Source organism: Amia ocellicauda, chromosome 17, assembly GCF_036373705.1.
Source record: "Amia ocellicauda isolate fAmiCal2 chromosome 17, fAmiCal2.hap1, whole genome shotgun sequence".
NCBI lineage: Eukaryota > Metazoa > Chordata > Actinopteri > Amiiformes > Amiidae > Amia > Amia ocellicauda.
In genome coordinates this window covers 15,047,921-15,064,455 of record NC_089866.1, presented here as the reverse complement: position 1 = coordinate 15,064,455, position 16,535 = coordinate 15,047,921, and the positions used below count along the sequence as shown (strand labels likewise).

General features: G+C 50.2%; 1 protein-coding gene across 1 annotated transcript; it reads left to right on the top strand.

Moving 5' to 3' along the window:
* The first annotated feature begins 7,501 nt into the window (after positions 1 to 7,501).
* LOC136712920 (septin-5) lies at positions 7,502 to 15,480 on the top strand. The gene is made up of 11 exons (XM_066689746.1): positions 7,502 to 7,750; positions 9,796 to 9,886; positions 10,112 to 10,198; positions 10,448 to 10,571; positions 10,786 to 10,920; positions 11,217 to 11,334; positions 11,487 to 11,588; positions 12,865 to 12,961; positions 13,155 to 13,290; positions 13,413 to 13,515; positions 13,671 to 15,480. The coding sequence occupies exons 1-11, from the start codon at positions 7,676 to 7,678 to the stop codon at positions 13,731 to 13,733; spliced, it is 1,131 nt and encodes a 376-aa protein (XP_066545843.1). The 5' UTR covers positions 7,502 to 7,675; the 3' UTR covers positions 13,734 to 15,480.
* The last annotated feature ends 1,055 nt before the right edge of the window (positions 15,481 to 16,535 follow it).

Below are 16,535 nucleotides of genomic sequence, written 5' to 3'. Positions count from 1 at the left end.
GAAAGAATGCATGCATTTTGGTGCATGACACAATTCAGCACAAGGAAGTAACATCACAGTGATGAGGTGCGGGTGTTTTTGATGTGTGATTAGGGGGGTGTTCGAATACACAAGGGACTGTGGCAAATGGTCTTAAAAAGGCCTTGCTAGTTTGTTTATTATTTCAATTTTCAAATTTTATTATAACAAATATAGCTCATCCTGAATGCAGTTGTGGAGGGGGGGTGTTAACTGCCGCCTGGCCCTGTGGCTTGAGTTGGCAAAATGGTGCCATCCAAGCACAGATGCATACACCATCAACAGAATTAGATCCGATGCACAGCGCCTTACACGAGCAGCCAGCAGCTGTCATCCCGGTGTCTCAACGCACTCCGTTCTGATCCGATACACACCTGATGTAGAAGAGTGAGTGTGGAACTTATAGTGGGACAGGTGCTCCAATCCATGGACAGAGCGGCACCCTGAAATCCTCAGCTGTGTATTCATGAACGACAGCAGCAACCTTCTGTCTATATAGCACCTTTCATTCCAATTACAAACTGCTTCGGGGTATTGTTTGATCTGACTCTTGACACATTGACCCCTGCAGACATCTGTATCTCAGCTGGAGCAGCAGTAAATGGCCAAGTTGGGCATTTTTATCATTCTAACCTATTGCCACATGCTGGACATCCTCTGACCGCCTGTGTGCTGCCCTTCGCTCTCCAGAGAGCTTGCCGTCACTCAATGTTTCCTGCGATGCAACCCTCCCCTGTCACAGACCTGCACAGCACCACGTAGCACCACGTGGTGCATTCATTTATTGGAAAGGTGTCAGTCTGTCTATCAAGGGTTAATTAGACTCAGGAGCATATGGGTTAATAGGTGTGTCTCTCTTACAGACCCTGACCTGTGTGTGTGTATGTGTGACTGATTTGTGTGTGTTTGTGCAAATATGTGTTTGTGTCTGGACATTTCCTCCAGGTTTCTTAGTGCTGAGATGCATCAGCCCATGTGTAAGAGGTCCTTGTGCCCTGAACCCGCACATCACCGTCATTTAGGTGAATTATAGTGGTTCAGGATGAGAAAAAATCCATATAACATGTTAACATGCAGTTAAGACTGGAAAATGGTCACCGTCTTCCTCCTTGCCTTGAGTTACGACATGGGTTATCTGTAGTGAGCATGCGTTGAATCGGCCACATGTCATACCACATCTGGGGTGTTTTTCCCCACTCTATCTCACCTCCACCTTCACTTCATCACACTAAACTACACATTGCTCCTTGCTGTGCAAAGTGCCCTAGTGTCAGCGTCTGTCCCCTGGCGAGACGCCTGTTAAAGCAGCAGCGGGTTTAGAAGATCCAGGAGCGACCTGGCCCAGCTCAGTCGCTTCTGCTCCCTTCTGTTTGTTTTTTGTTTTGTTTTGGCTTCGTTTTAAACCGTGAGCAGTTTTTCCATCAGCACATTTTAATTGCCTCTACTGAGTGGAGCGATGCCACCTGGAGAGCATCGTGCTATAGTTATTTAGTTTTTTCTGCCAACATGGAGCTTCTGGCCCACAGAGAGAGAGGGCGCAGGTGCTCACCACGTTGTCTATCAGGACCGTAACCCCCCTGAACCAGAGCACAGCGCGTGAGAGGAGAGCGTTACACCCCTCTGTGCACAGTAGCTGTCAGGTGTTTCTTATTAATAAGCAAATGGGCTCGGCGGTTTCACTTCATAGCAGCAGGTCTGCCGTATTTGGCAGTACACAATTACAAAAAAGTTTTGTTATGTGTGGGGGGGTGTGTGTGTGAGAGAGAGAGAGTGTGTGGGTGAGTGTGTGAGGTGTAAGTGTGTGCTAGCAAAGATGTATCCATTCTCTATTTGTTTTCCCCCCACTTGCACTGGGTTGACTGGTGCACCCAGCCATGGCATAGCACAGGGAAGCACAGTGAGGTCATGGCACAGTATGGACCGGGATGCCACACCTTGGGAAACGATGATGCAAAGGAGATTCAAAATGGCAGAATTAACATGGCTGAACTCGCTCAACTGTCACAGCAAGGGGGCTGTTATAAGAAATATAAGCTGTGGGGTGTTGTTGCTGCGGGGAAGATGTCAGCTGCACATCTTCAGACTCCCCTCCCACGAGTGTGAACCATTAGGAGGGGAGGGCATCTGGCACTGCACTGTCAGGCTGTGGCATCTCGGGCCAAGAACAGCAGTGAAGATCGAAAGCGGGTATTCTGTCCAGCAGTGCAAGACTGACTTCCTGCCGTTGCTGTGAAACCTGCTGTTAAATAGCAACACCCCACCCGGGCTGAGAGAATGCACACACCATCTGAAGTTCGTTGCGCCTACAGGACGTGTGAGGGGGGGCCCACAGGGCTGCTTCTCCCGTCATAGAGCCTTGCGAACTACAGCTGCTGAAAAGAGCTTCCCACTGACCTCAGACCTGAATTCTGGACCTGGACTCATTTTCTTACCTTTCCCATCTCTTTTTAATTAGGGAACAATACCGTGTGTGCATGCATTGCTTCACACCTGTCTGTTTGTCTGTTGCCACTGATAATGGCACCACGAGTCCACGTGGATTTGAGCCCAGATGACAACAAGACTGTAGCCCCACTGAAGCTCTTCGTGGGACACAGCCACTCTTAATGGTATCCCACCTCACTGTGGATTCTGACCCCAAGTGGCCCCAGTGCAGTGCTGACTCAGCAGGTACAGACCCCCCGCAGACAGGCCACCATTAATGAGCAGAGCGGGGGGCAGGCTGGGCCAGGCTGTGTGAATGAGCACAGGGAGGGGTCTGTTGTGTGGCGCTGATTACGCACTATTTGATTGGCATGCAAAAGAGGGCGGATCTCGGAATGAGGTAAAGCAGTCTGCTTTGATTGTGAAAAAAACGCAGCAAGGGCCCAGTTTTGGCAGGATCTCCCTCCCTCCTTTCTTGGTTGAGTAGAGACCTTGTGTCAGCATCATGTTCACAATAAGCGGAGCTTCAACTGCAGGGAATTACAACCTTCGGTGTGGCCAGTTACCCACACCAGGTGACCCACACCAGTTAACCACCCCAGCTGGCTCTCAGGCACATGGCAGGATGGCAGCCCTACGCTGACCCCTCCCCTGCACTGCTGCTGTACACTAACTGGGTCTGTTTACAGCTAAAGGTCAGGCTCAGGGCCTGGAGGCAAATGAGAACTAGATGTCTTAACAGTTGAACACGGGGGGTAAAAGGCATTTTTCTATGATGTATTTTCTTTTTAACTGGGTGGCAAACAAAACAGGCTGATGCACAGTGGATGTGCGGCTGCATTTAAATTTACTCTCAGGATATCGGGGACGGGGGGTTCACCCAGTTTTTAAAGAATGGATCAGGTGTCCTGCCATTCTGGAATTCAACCGCTCCATCTTCTGTGGGGGGTGGAAATTAGATGATTGACATGTCCACCAGGCAATCATTTCGTGTCTGTGACCGACACTTATGTCCAGAAGCAGCCTGAACTTTGACCTACAAGCAAATCCCCCCCGAAGCAGAAACCTGTACCAGTTTCTACTATGTATACAAACATACATGTGTGATAGGGTACCAGACTGGGACGTTTGGGTGTGCTGAGGGCCTTGTCTGGGCCTTGCAAAACTGTGCTGACCTGTAGAACCAGTGTGGATGAAATACAGACCTGCAGTCTCCCCTCCCACTGCAGCTCGGAGACTGACATCATTTCCCTGCGATGATGGATGTGCTTCCTCCTCCTGTGCCTTCCTGAGAGAACAAACTGTTCTGACCCTGTATTTATATATATTTTATACTTGCCTGTGTAAATATCTATCGACAGACATGTAACATTGGTGCAAACCACAGAATTAATACATTAGTCAGGAGTGCTGTTTCCATTAGGGATGAATTGAGAGTACGTTCTGAGAATGAAAGAGCTGAAGGCTGAGAGGGAACAGTCTGAGTGGGCATTAAGAGCCCACTGTGGATCAATCCCACATGCCCCGCAGGCTATGTATGATGGAATGGGTGGGAGATTTGTGTGCAGCACTGTGGGGGGGGAAAGCATTAGGAGCGTTCAGAGACAGTATTGACCCCGTCTCTCCCTGTTACACTAGAACAGCCAATCAACACACACACAGTGGTTCTCTCCATTTGGAGGGTCTTCTTTGGAGTCCAGTGTGAAGACGTACACACACATACAGATACTCGGCCACTGTTGCCTGCTTCTCAAAATGAAATCTGCTGAGGCTTGTTTTCTGTTCTTCCTGATTTGTGCTGCTGATCTAGTCTGGTTCCCCTCTGGACGCTCACCGGACCTCTCTGCAGCGCGTGGGAATGGATGTGCTGCATGTGCTGTGCGTTTCCGACACCGCAGATCCGTTTTAACCGGGTTTCGTTTTCATAGATTGAAAGGAATATTTTGCGGCTCAGTGTCTCCCTTCTTGGCTCTTCCTGTCCCACAGAGTGTAACCATTGAAAAAAACAAATGGCAAAAAAAAAAAAGGAACAACAACAAAATGATGAAGTTGCGAAACCTGTATGGATGGGATTTGAAGAGTTATGCATTGTTAATGCCCCCCCTGAGCACAAGTGCCAACAGCACAGCACCGCACAGGGACACACACGATGGTGTGGAGCGGACACAAGTCGGTTAGTGATGTAAGGAAGCATTAGACAAGGAGTCAGGATATGCCCCCTGTGGGACCGAAGGCCTGGGCCGCCCCCACAGCTCCATTCCATCACTCCTGGACCAGTTCCAGTGCTCTGCCTGTGCTCTGTGACAGTCTGCAGTACAAGCTGCCTCCTGCATAATTCACTGGCTGCTCCCTGGAGCTGGCCTATGCCACCACCATGGAGAGACACTCACTTTAAATAAAACATGAGAGGAATTCTGGGAATGCTCAGGCCCTCGCACTCGATAGTCTGCGGACTGAGTGGACGAGGGCCAGGGGGGGCGGAGATGTGGGAAGTAGGTGAGAGGAGGTGGGGGGACATAGGTGATCAGGCTATCCAAACATAAGCTCTAGCTTGGTCAGGCTAGAGACCTGGGGCAATTTATTTGAATATATTATTAATTACTTGTATTTTTTTATTGGCTTTTAAATATGTATTTATTTACTGACAAACAGGAAGTCTCAGGCAATGGCAGCTGAGAACACGGTTTGTGTTTCTGTGAGTGTGTGTCTCTGTCTGCGTGGGTCTCTGTCAGTGTGTGTGCGTGCGTGAGTGTTCAGGCAGGAGGGGAGGGGTTATGCAGGGTATGGGGGGGTTCCCATCACCAAGGGAACTTAATCCTGTCAGCTGGGCTATTGTGTCATCATCACAGTCAGACATCTGTTCCATTCATGTGCGCTTCCAGCACCCTGCTGCATGGGCACCACTCACACTGGGGTCGGGGGGGGGGGCAGATAGAGGGCTTTAATAAAGAGAATCTCCCCCCCCCCCCGACCCTCCAAATCTTAAATCGTAGCAGCTGCTATAGGGCCCCCAGCTTCACCCCTAGGTCACTCACAACCCAGTCTCAATCTGCTGCCCCCCCATCTCTTCTCTGATGCAACAGGACTGTGGGGTTTTCGGTGTCGCAGCTGCCCCCCGCCCCTCCACCCCCCAACATTGTCTGTCTCTCCTCTAGTGGACACAGCAGACAGTTTTCACTGGTCTGCTGTGATCGATCTCACAGTGCGGGGTCACAGGGTCATAGTGTCACAGGCCAGCGAATTAAACACTCTGCAATGTAACTGCACAGTATAGTAACAGGACAGATAACATCTTGTCCCTCTGTGTCAAATCTGGGCACTGAGGCTAGTTAAAAAAAAAAAAAGTAGTGTTCTCTTGATTTTCTCTTGGTGATGGAGCGAGTGTAGGAGAGGAGAAGCGAGGATATTCTTGTTTAGCTTGCCTCCCTTCTGTAATGCTACACTGGCTTAATTTATTTATGTACAGGGCTCACACTGTACGTTTGTCAGCACTGCCATTCATCTGACTGTGCCATCTGTGTGCCTGCGAGCGAGAGGGTCAAGTGCGTCAGAGCATTGTTTCAGAGGGAGGCGTCTGTCATCTCTGACTGTCTGGCGCCCTCCGGTGGAAAATCGTGGAGTTGCTCCTTCAGCTCCCAGAACAGTGACACACACGTGCACACATTCGTCATGCTGTATTTGTGGGCAAATCATTGGCAAAGTATTACGGGCAGTTTGTTTTATTTTTATTTATTAATGTAAAAGGCAATTATGAAAAGTGGGGACATCCCAACAACATTATTTAGTCAGAACTTGTGGTCCCCATATTGATAGAAACACATGTTACTACACACTCGCACAAACACACAAATGAACACACTGACCGAGACGCACAGACTCCTGACGTTGGCATCAGACTGATTACTTTGTGGACGCAGCGCTGTCCCTCCTGCAGGGAGTCAGAGAGGTTGTTTGTGTGTTTTCCCCTGCGTGGTGTGGATGAGGGCCAGGCGCTGCACACACAGCCATCCTTATTCTGAGCAGCTGAATGCGTCTCAGTGCTGTGCTCTCCTGTCAATGACTTCCTTATTATCCCCCAAGAAAGCCTCTCCCCTCTCTCCTTCTCTCCCTGCGTGGCGCTGTGTGCAGGCCAGGTGCAGCGCGTTCATGGGCCCAGCTGGCAGGGACGCAGGGCTGGATTCCCTCTGCACTGCAGTCGGATCCATCTTGGGTTTTGCTGGGAGCTGCAGGATTCCATCACAGACTGGAGCGAAAGAGCCGGATGCAAAAAAACTGTACAAAAACAGAACAAACGCATGACTGGGTGTGTGAAGAAACCGAGCAACTCGCAGAGAAGCGGTTTACTGGGTCTCTCAGCCCTCACTCAGTCCACTCAGCAGAGTGCATTCTGAGCATGCCCAATCGGTTCTGTTAGACGCATTACATATGTCTGCTTGATCAATTAAATGGCTTAATTAAGTTGCAGAGAGGGAGGGAAAGGTAGAGAGACAGAAATACAGAGAGGCAGAAGTTGAGAGAGAAATACAGAGAGAAAGAGCTGGAGAGGTGGACAGAAAGATAGAGATAGAGTGAGAGAGGCAGAGCACTTCATCTGGAATGAATAGCAGATGACACAGCTGGAGTTTCTTTAAAGCAGTCTGTGTGTGTGTGTATATATATATATATATATATAAGAGATTTATATGTATATTTAACTTCTGCAGCTTCACGCAAGCCTCCATTAATGAATCAAAGAATAATAAAACCAAGAAAATAATACTTTGACTGGCGATAATGGAAGATTTTTCACTTCTGCAGAACACACACACGCACACATGCAGGCACGCACGCCCACACACAAACACCTCTCCCCCTCTCTCACTCTCCTTCTCAGTTCTTCCCGCCCCTCTTCCTCCCTCCCTCCCTCTCTCTCTCTCTCTCTCTCTCTGTCTTTTCCTCTGTGCCCCCCTCTAGTGCAGGAAATTCCAAACAATCTGCCAGAATTCCAGGCTCCCCCCCCACACCCCCTCTGTCTGAGCTGGGATCAGGAAGCAGTAGAGGGGTGGTCTGTGAGAGGAGAGGGAGGGAGGGAAGGAGGGATGCAGGAGAGAGATGAGAGAGAAGGAGGAGGTTATTTTTTGTTCGTCACTTATTTTGGGCTCTGCCTCTACGCCTCCCAGGTTTTTGCGTCTCTGTTTCTCTCTCTCTCTCTCTCTCTCTCTTCCCCTCTCTCTCTCTCTCTCTCTCTATCCCGATGGATGCAATTATTCTGCAGGAAAAACTGGTGGAGCGTCTGCTGTCTCCCAGGATAAGAAGTGCGAGGCTGAAGGTAAAATGAGGAAGAAACCTAGACAGAGAGAGAGAGAGAGAGAGAAGGAGGAGATAAGAGAGAGACAGAGCCGCGAGAGCTGGCCTGGGATTTGGCGTGGGAGAGAGCGAGTGACAGAGAGAGAGAACAGAAAAGGAGAGGAATAACAGGGAAGGAAAGAGTTGAGTTTGGGGTTGAGGAATAGAGAGTTGTGGAGTTGTTTGAATAGAGGGCAGGGGAGGGATGGAAGGAAGGATGAAGGGGAGAATGAGCAAATATTGAAAGGAGAGAGGCTCGGTGAAGTGGGACAGGAAGGAAGCAGCAGGTCAGAGGTCACTGCCTGCCCCAGCGGTGCAGCGGAGGGGAGAGGGTGCGGGGAAGAGGGGAGTCGTGGAGAAAAGAATGAACAGGAAGCAAAACACTGCATAATAATCAATACCATCCACTCAATTGCCAGTGTTTACTTTGCAGTGGTGTCTGTGTCAGAGTTCGTTAAACCCTGATTCTGCCCAGAGGGAGAGCTAACAGTCTGAGTTGACTGAACTGACTGCACAGTGGTGTAGGTTGTGTTGGGCGTGCATGTTGTACTGTAGAGTGTTGTTAATTATTATGTTGGAGATTATATATGTGAATGTGGCTCACAGATGGGCAGTGGGTCTCCAGAGGGGGGAAGGATCACCAGTTGATTGAGTGTCGAGGATGTCCGCAGAAACTACTAGAAACTACGCACACAGTACACAGGACGCTACTTAGAAATTATGGGATGCTACTGCCCATGCAGCCGAATGAACACTCTCATTTTACAGCTCCAACTTGCTGCGTTTTCTGCAATCCGACTCGCTGTCAGTGCCAGGGCCTGGGCGTGGGGGGGGTCTGGAACCGTGAATGCTGATGTTGTGTTATGAAAGCCATGGCGTTTCTATTTGTTGTTTTTTTCCCCTCTGCGAGCTTTTGACAGGCGATGGAGGGGAAAAATTAAACCGGACGAGGGAAGGGAGAAAGTCTCTCTCAGCTGCCGTGGTGAATGGTGGCTCTGTTTGGAGGCCCTGTCTCACAGCCTCTCATCACTCTCCCCCCCCCTCCCCTCTCTCTCTCTCTCTCTCTCTCTCTCTCTCTCTCTCTCTCTTTTTGCTTCTCTTGCTCTTACTGGCTCACTCGCTCTCTACCTCTCTTGCTGTGTCTCACCGTCTCTCACTCTCAATAACTCTCTCCCTCTCCGTCCCTCTCTCTCCTTCTACCTCCCTCTCCAGTTCTGGTGCTGGCAGGGTGTGTGTGTGCGCGTGTCCCCCTCACAGCGGGCCGCAGCAAGGAGCTCCTGCCATTGTCCCAGGCTTGCGTTCGGAGGCGTTGAAGAGCCGCTGTGTTTATTGTTTATGTGTTTTTGTTGTGTAGTGTTTATCCCCTCTCTGCCCGTTGCCAGCACTGGTGGTAGGAAGCCGCTGCTGACGCGTCCGAACTGTGATTTGCGGTCAGCGGTGTCAGAATGAGCGGCCAGACGACTTATAGCTGAACTGCTTTTTATAGGAAGAGAAGGCGCCAAACCCCACGTCACCTTGCTGTGTGTCCCCACAACGCACGCAGCTGTCCAAATGAGGCCCTTGCTGTGCTTTTATTTTTGTATTTAATATTTGTGTTATTTTTGTGACATCACCGCGGGTCAGGCTGCCACGCGCTGCGGTTTCAGCGTGTGGCAGCCTGACCCGCGGTGATGTCGCTGCTCTGCACTGGGTAAGGCACTGAAACACGCTACGGGTTCAGGCACCAACCCCTGGCACAGTGAAGAGCACTGTGCGCTGAACTGCTCTGAAGTGCGTGAGGCGCGGCGTGATGCAGTCTGGTGTTGTGCTGTTCTGTAGTGTACTGTGGTGCAGTGTCCTGAAGTGCAACTTAGTGTGTTGCACTGTAGTGTACTGTTGTGTTTGTAGTGCAGTGCAGTATAGTGTACAGGACCTTTGTGTAGCTTGGCATGCTCTAGTGCAGTGTGGTGGGTTGTCACTTGTTGGGGGCTCTCAGAGGTGTGGCAGTGTGGCCTATTTCTCTAATTCCCTCTCTCTCTCTCTGTCCAGGAGAAGCAGTACGTGGGATTTGCCACCCTGCCCAACCAGGTGCACAGGAAGTCTGTAAAGAAGGGATTCGACTTCACTCTCATGGTGGCCGGTGAGCTGAACTACTGCGTAATGTTGTTAACAGAGGACTCATTAGTGAGACAGAGAGAGGGGGGGGGGATAGGGGGACAGAGAGTTACTGTGAAACAGAGGGATAGAGAGACAGACAGACAGAGAGAGGGAGAGGGACTGAGACATGCCAGCTGTCCTGCACACCTGTGCACACCTGTGCCGAGGAATAAGCCCTGTCTGACGTCTGCGTGTTGTTGTGTCTCAGGCGAGTCTGGCCTGGGGAAGTCCACCCTGGTGAACAGCCTGTTCCTCACAGACCTGTACAAGGACAGGAAGCTGCTCAATGCTGAAGGTGAGTCTCTCTCCCTCTGTTGGATGCAACACTTCTCAGGTGGATTTCCAGCCCTTTTTTCTTATTAATAAAAACCGGCGCTGCTGTTTGTGCCGCTGGTGTGAATACGCCTCCTTGTCATTTCCATCTATGCAGTGCAGCTGGAGAAAGGGTTTCTAATAGTGTTCTGACTTTTCTGTCTTCTTCCCCACATCCTCCTCCTCTTCCTCCTCCTACTCCTACTTTTCTCTCTCTCTCCTCTCTCCACAGAGCGTATCAACCAGACTGTGGAGATCACCAAACACACAGTGGACATCGAGGAGAAGGGAGTAAAGTTGAAGCTCACCATCGTGGACACGCCCGGCTTCGGGGATGCCGTCAACAACACCGAGTGGTCAGTGTGTGGCCTCACCCCAGGGACAGGTTGACAGATAGAGAGATAGAGACTTTTAGATTTTAAATGAACCTTTATTAATCATTTAATAATGAAATACATAAATGCACAGATGGGCAGACAGACAAGCTGAGAGAGAGACAGACAGGCGTACGGATAGAATAGAGAGACAGGGAGACGGACGTGTTGTGACGCTGCTCTCTTGCACCCCCAGCTGGAAGCCGATCACAGACTACATTGACCAGCAGTTCGAGCAGTACTTCCGGGACGAGAGCGGCCTGAACAGGAAGAACATCCAGGACAACCGCGTGCACTGCTGTCTGTACTTCATCCCTCCATTCGGACACGGGTGAGCCCCCTCAACCTCAGAGCCCTTCACTCCTCTTACCTGTGTCAGTGGTGCCATGCTAGAGTGTGTGTGTGTGTGAGAGTATGAGGGGTGGAGTCTGGGAGGGGGCGGGCATGCACAAGTGCTGCTGTGCCGAGCTTGTGCTGAGCTTTAAAATGTTTGATATCATGCAAAAAAACTTAAATCTCTCTGTCTCTCCTTCCTGTTTCTTTCCCTCGCCCCCTTTCCTGTCTTCCCTTCCCCCTTTCCCCCTCTCTTCGCTCCTCTCTTCTCCCACTTTCCCCCTCCCTCTGCAGGCTGCGGCCGGTGGATGTGGAGTTCATGAAGGCGCTGCACGAGAAGGTGAACGTCGTGCCACTGCTGTCCAAGGCCGACTGCCTGACGCCCAGCGAGGTCAAGAAGCTGAAGGACAGGGTGAGCGAATCTCTGCCAAATCTGCTGCCTTCGGGCTGTCGGCAGGGTAGTGTGTCGTTTCCTCAATAACCCTCCCACCCACGCCACCCTGTCTCTCCTGCCCCCCCCGCCCCGTCTGTCTGCCCTTTCTACCTCTTCTCTCCACCCCACAGGTAAGAGAGGAGATCGACAAGTTTGGGATCAAGGTGTACCAGTTCCCCGACTGCGACTCTGACGAGGACGAGGAATTCAAACAGCAGGACAAGGAGCTGAAGGTGAGAGAGAGAGAGTGAGTGAGTTACAGGGACACGGAGAGACACATAGAGAGAGAGAGATACAGACACAGAGAGGGGTGTGGGGATGGGAACAGTTTCATAATTGCCAGTGAAGAGGAAAAAAATATTTGGCAATTCCGTATTTGTGTTTTCAGCATACGTATAGCATGTGTGATGTTTGCAGAACTATATACACCGATCAGCCATAACATTATGACCACCTGCCTAATATTGTGTAGGTCCCCTATTGACGCCAAAACAGCCCTGACCCGTCGAGGCATGGACTCCACTAGACCTCTGAAGGTGTGCTGTGGTATCTGGCACCAAGACGTTAGCAGCAGATCCTTTAAGTCCTGTAAGTTGCGAGGTGGGGCCTCCATGGATCGGACTTGTTTGTCCAGCACATCCCACAGATGCTCGATTGGATTGAGATCTGGGGAATTTGGAGGCCAAGTCAACACCTTGAACTCGTGGTTCATCAGACCAGGCCACCTTCTTCCATTGCTCCGTGGTCCAGTTCTGATGCTCACGTGCCCATTGTAGGTGCTTTCGGCAGTGGACAGGGGTCAGCATGGGCACCCTGCCTGGTCTGTGGCTACGCAGTCCCATACGCAACAAACTGCGATGCACTGTGTGTTCTGACACCTTTCTATCAGAACCAACATTCACTTTTTCAGCAATTTGAGCTACAGTAGCTGGTCTGTTGGATCGGACCTCACAGGGGCCAGCCTTTGCTCCCCGCGTGCATCAATGAGCCTTGGCCGCCCATGACCCTGTCGCCGGTTCACCGCTTTTCCTTCCTTGGACCACTTTTGATAGGTACTGACCACTGCAGACCGGGAACACCCCACAAGAGCTGCAGTTTTGGAGATGCTCTGACCCAGTCGTCTAGCCATCACAGTTTGGCCCTTGTCAAAGTCGTTCAGATCCTTACGCTTGCCTATTTTTCCTGCTTCTAACACATCAACTTTGAGGACAAAATGTTCACTTGCTGCCTAATATATCCCACCCACTGACAGGTTCCATGATAACCAGATTATCAGTGTTATTCACTTCACTGGTCAGTGGTCATAATGTTATGGCTGATCGGTGTATATTAACATTGTTATTTTTCTTATTTGTATTATTGTTGCTATTATTATTCATTTGGTAGAAATCCCTAAACTAATGTGTAACCGTGTAACACGCCACACTTACCACAGTGCACTATGTTATTACGCAGTTATGCAGTCGTTTCCAGGACGCTGGCTGACTGCCCGCCGCTGTGTCGTTTCAGGAGAGCACTCCCTTCGCCGTCATAGGCAGCAACACCGTGGTGGAGGCCAAAGGTCAAAGGGTGAGAGGGCGGCTGTACCCCTGGGGCATCGTGGAAGGTAGGACCCGCCCCTTGCTGCCGTCTCTTCTCATGTCACTCGCCTGTGTGCAGTGCAGTGCAGTACAGTGCAAAGAGGAAGCTTTTTCAAACCAAACCGTGAAGCTGCTCTAACCCTCTCTCTCTCTCTCTGCTTCTGTGTATATGTCTCTGTCCTTCCCTCCACATCTCTGGCTCTGTGCGTCTCTCCGCAGTGGAGAACCAGTCACACTGTGACTTTGTGAAGCTCAGGAACATGCTTATCCGCACGCACATGCATGACTTGAAGGACGTGACGTGTGATGTTCACTACGAGAACTACAGAGCGCAGTGCATCCAGCAGATGACCAGGTAAGTGTGGGCAGAGGGACAGGAGGGGCGCTCACACACACACTCACACACACTAACACTCAGACTCAGGGGCAGCGTGGTGCTGTGAGTGACAGACTGTCTGCCCTCTGCTCTCTCTCCAGCAAACTGACCCAGGACAGCCGCATGGAGAGCCCCATCCCCATCCTGCCCCTGCCCACCCCAGATGTGGAGACAGAGAAACTCATAAAGATGAAGGACGAAGAGGTGAGTGGGGGCTGGGAGATGCGGGGAAACCCTGTTCTTTTTTTTTAATGTCTCTCTGACTGTGTCCGTGTGTTTGTGTCTCTGTGACTTTGTCCATGTGTGTCTGTCCATGTCTCTGTCTCTCTGACTGTGTCCCTGTGCCGCCCCCCCCACAGCTGAAGCGGATGCAGGAGATGTTGCAGAAGATGCAGCAGCAGATGCACGATCAGGAGCAGTGAGCGCCAGGGCCCAAGACGGGGCTGGGGGTTGGGGGGTATCGCCAACGTCCAATCCAAAACTCTCCCGAAGCGTCCGAACACTGCAGTCACACCCTCAGCACACTCTCCGCTGTGAAAACAGAGGTCAGAGGTTATGGGTCTTGGTCATATGGGCAGGAGTATTCTCATGGCAGCCATGGTCCTGGGCAGCCACAGTCCTCTCTGTCTCATGTGTGTTTTGTCATTTTAAGTGATCGCGGTGTGGTACAACGCTGTTTTTTTTTTTGTCCGTTTCCTTTGTTCTGTTGTGTTCTGATTGTGCGTGTTCTGTGCTGTGGGCCTTGTTTAATATCAGTCATACACAAGGTGTAACTCCCCAGGGCCAGGCTGTTGTCTTGGGGTGGGTGGGGGGGGTGTTAATGCGTACAAACATCAGTATGCTCTTGGAGAGTTTTTTATTTTATTTTTATGGACGAATGGAGATGGTGTGCAGGGTCACTGGCCAACTCCCCCTCCCCCATCCTTTTCTCCTGCTGTTCATAAGGACGCAGCTGGACGAGCCACTCAGAAAAAAAAGAAAAAATGAGCAACAACAAAAACAAAGAAATGACTTTTGTAACAGAGAAAATAATAACCTTGGAAGCCAGGCGGGGCTGTGGCACACGGCCGCTATCTGTCAGGCTGTGGCCAGCGCCGCGGCGGTCGCTCCTGCCAATGTCGTCCCAGCCGTGCGTTTCTGGCGTGGAGTTCGGGGCCCTTCGCCAAGAAAAAACACCACGACGACGCGACAATAGTGAGCGCAAAGCACTGCAGCTGGGTTTGAATCTGTACTTGATGTCCGTTTTAAATAATAATAACAATAATGATAATGACAATAATGATGTATGTTATGATATTGGTATCTATTTATGAATATGCTTGAATGTTCGCTTAATGCACATTCAGGGTCTGGACTTTTTGTATTGCAATTTTGTTTAAATTTGTTTTGTATTGCATTTGTTTGTGTCTCATATTTTGATTTATTTTATTACGATTTGTATTATTATTGTTAGTTTTCGCTTTGCCATTTGCAATTTTATTTTTTTCTGTGTGTGAGTGTGTGTGTGTGTGTGGGTGTGGATGAGTGTCACACAGAGGGGGACAGCTTCAGTGTAACCCCCAACCTCCCATATCCCTCCTCCTTCCAGCTTGTTTAAAAGTAAAGAGAACAAAGCAATTAATTAAATCATCTCTCTGTGTGGCAGCGCTCCATTGCAGCCCTGTGGGACAGATGTTAAATTAGACAGGAGCAAATTGAACAAGGTACTTCGGATCAAGAGCTCAGGGTTGTAGGAGAAGCTGAAAACAGTAGTAGTGTAGCATTCTGTCCCGACCTGTCCCTTCCTGTCCTGTCCTGGCAGCCCTGCAGGGTCCCAGCTGAGTAGGCCTTTTCTAAAGACACCCCTGCATGAAATACCAGTTTGATCTGGTTTTATATCTCCAGAAAGGGACGGAAGTGAGTGTGTTTCGTTTTTGTCTCTTTTGCGTGTCAGTCTGTCTGTTGTAAGTGCTGAGCGAGACCTTTTTATTTACAACTGCACTTTTTTTTTTTTTATATATAAAACTAAACAAAACAACAAAAAAACTAAAAATAATAAAGAAAGCAGCATCTCACAGTTGTATGTTAACATGGCGTATCTCCCGTAACTGCTTTGTGTGATTGTAACGGCACAGTTTTCTGACGGTTGGAAATATAACCATAAACAACTGCAGCTCCTGCCTGAATGTCGCTGCTCTCCTTGTCTTTTTTTGTCTTCATTGTTCGCTGGCCGCCTCCCCCGGTTCTGTCACATGAAAAGCTTATAAGTGATTACAGTTGCGTTGCTACATGCTGGTAACAGTGCTGGCCAAGTGAAAACTCATGCGCAGGGCTGCTGGTCTGTGTTTTATTTTAATTAGTTGTTTTGTTTTGTTTCTGGGCCGTTTTGATGACCCCTCCTGTGTCCCTCCCCACCTTCTTCACTCGGGAGATGATTTTTTTTTCCTTGTTCCACACACACACCACCCCCACCGCCACTCGCCCCCTCCGCCCCGCTCTCCTCTGCACCACCCATCCGTCCCTCCCAGTTCAGCACCGCATTACTCATCCATCACATGTCAAGAGGCAAGGGGACTGACACTGTGTCAAACCCAACCCACAGTCACACACCTGTACACAATACACACCACACGTGCACACACGTACACACGTACACAGACGCACACAGCCACAGGAATCCACTGCGAGGAGGAACTGCTGAGTCATGTGTTATCTCAGAAGCAGCCTGCAGCTTTCCTCCGCAGCTTCCTCTGACACTCAGTTGTTGACACTATCACAGACCGGAGAGGCGGGCAGGGTGGGGCCGAGGGGAAGGGGGCATGTCCATCAGGCCTGGGATAAAAACAGCTCAAAGATATTTCTGACAGTTTTTCCATCTGTCACTCTGGGAAACGGCAATGTTTTTAAGAAAGTGTTATCCTGAATTAACAGCAGCCCGACTCTGTGCTTCTGTGGAGGGCCTGGGGTTTGTCTGAGGAAAGGCTTCCTGTGCTGCCCAGCAGTGTTGTGTTGTGTAGATGTACGATGTGCCAGCTGGTGAAATACACACCCGGACAGCGACTTCTCTAGGCGTGTGTGTTGGAAATAATGACTGGGACTGTTTGAGTCGGTCAACTTTATCACCCCAGAAACCCCTCAGTCTTCATGGCACAGGAGATATGGCGCTGATTTGCACCTTGTTTAGAACCAGAGGCGCCGAACTGCCCGAAGACTTTGAGGCTGACGCTCAGAACTTGTTGAAAACC

Coding starts and splice junctions, on each gene's coding strand:
- LOC136712920 (XM_066689746.1), top strand. CDS start 7,676: ATGGATGCAATTATTCTGCAGGAAAAACTGGTGGAGCGTCTGCTGTCT. Junction 7,751..9,795: donor TAAGAAGTGCGAGGCTGAAG/GTAAAATGAGGA, acceptor CTCTCTGTCCAG/GAGAAGCAGTACGTGGGATT. Junction 10,921..11,216: donor ATCCCTCCATTCGGACACGG/GTGAGCCCCCTC, acceptor CTCCCTCTGCAG/GCTGCGGCCGGTGGATGTGG.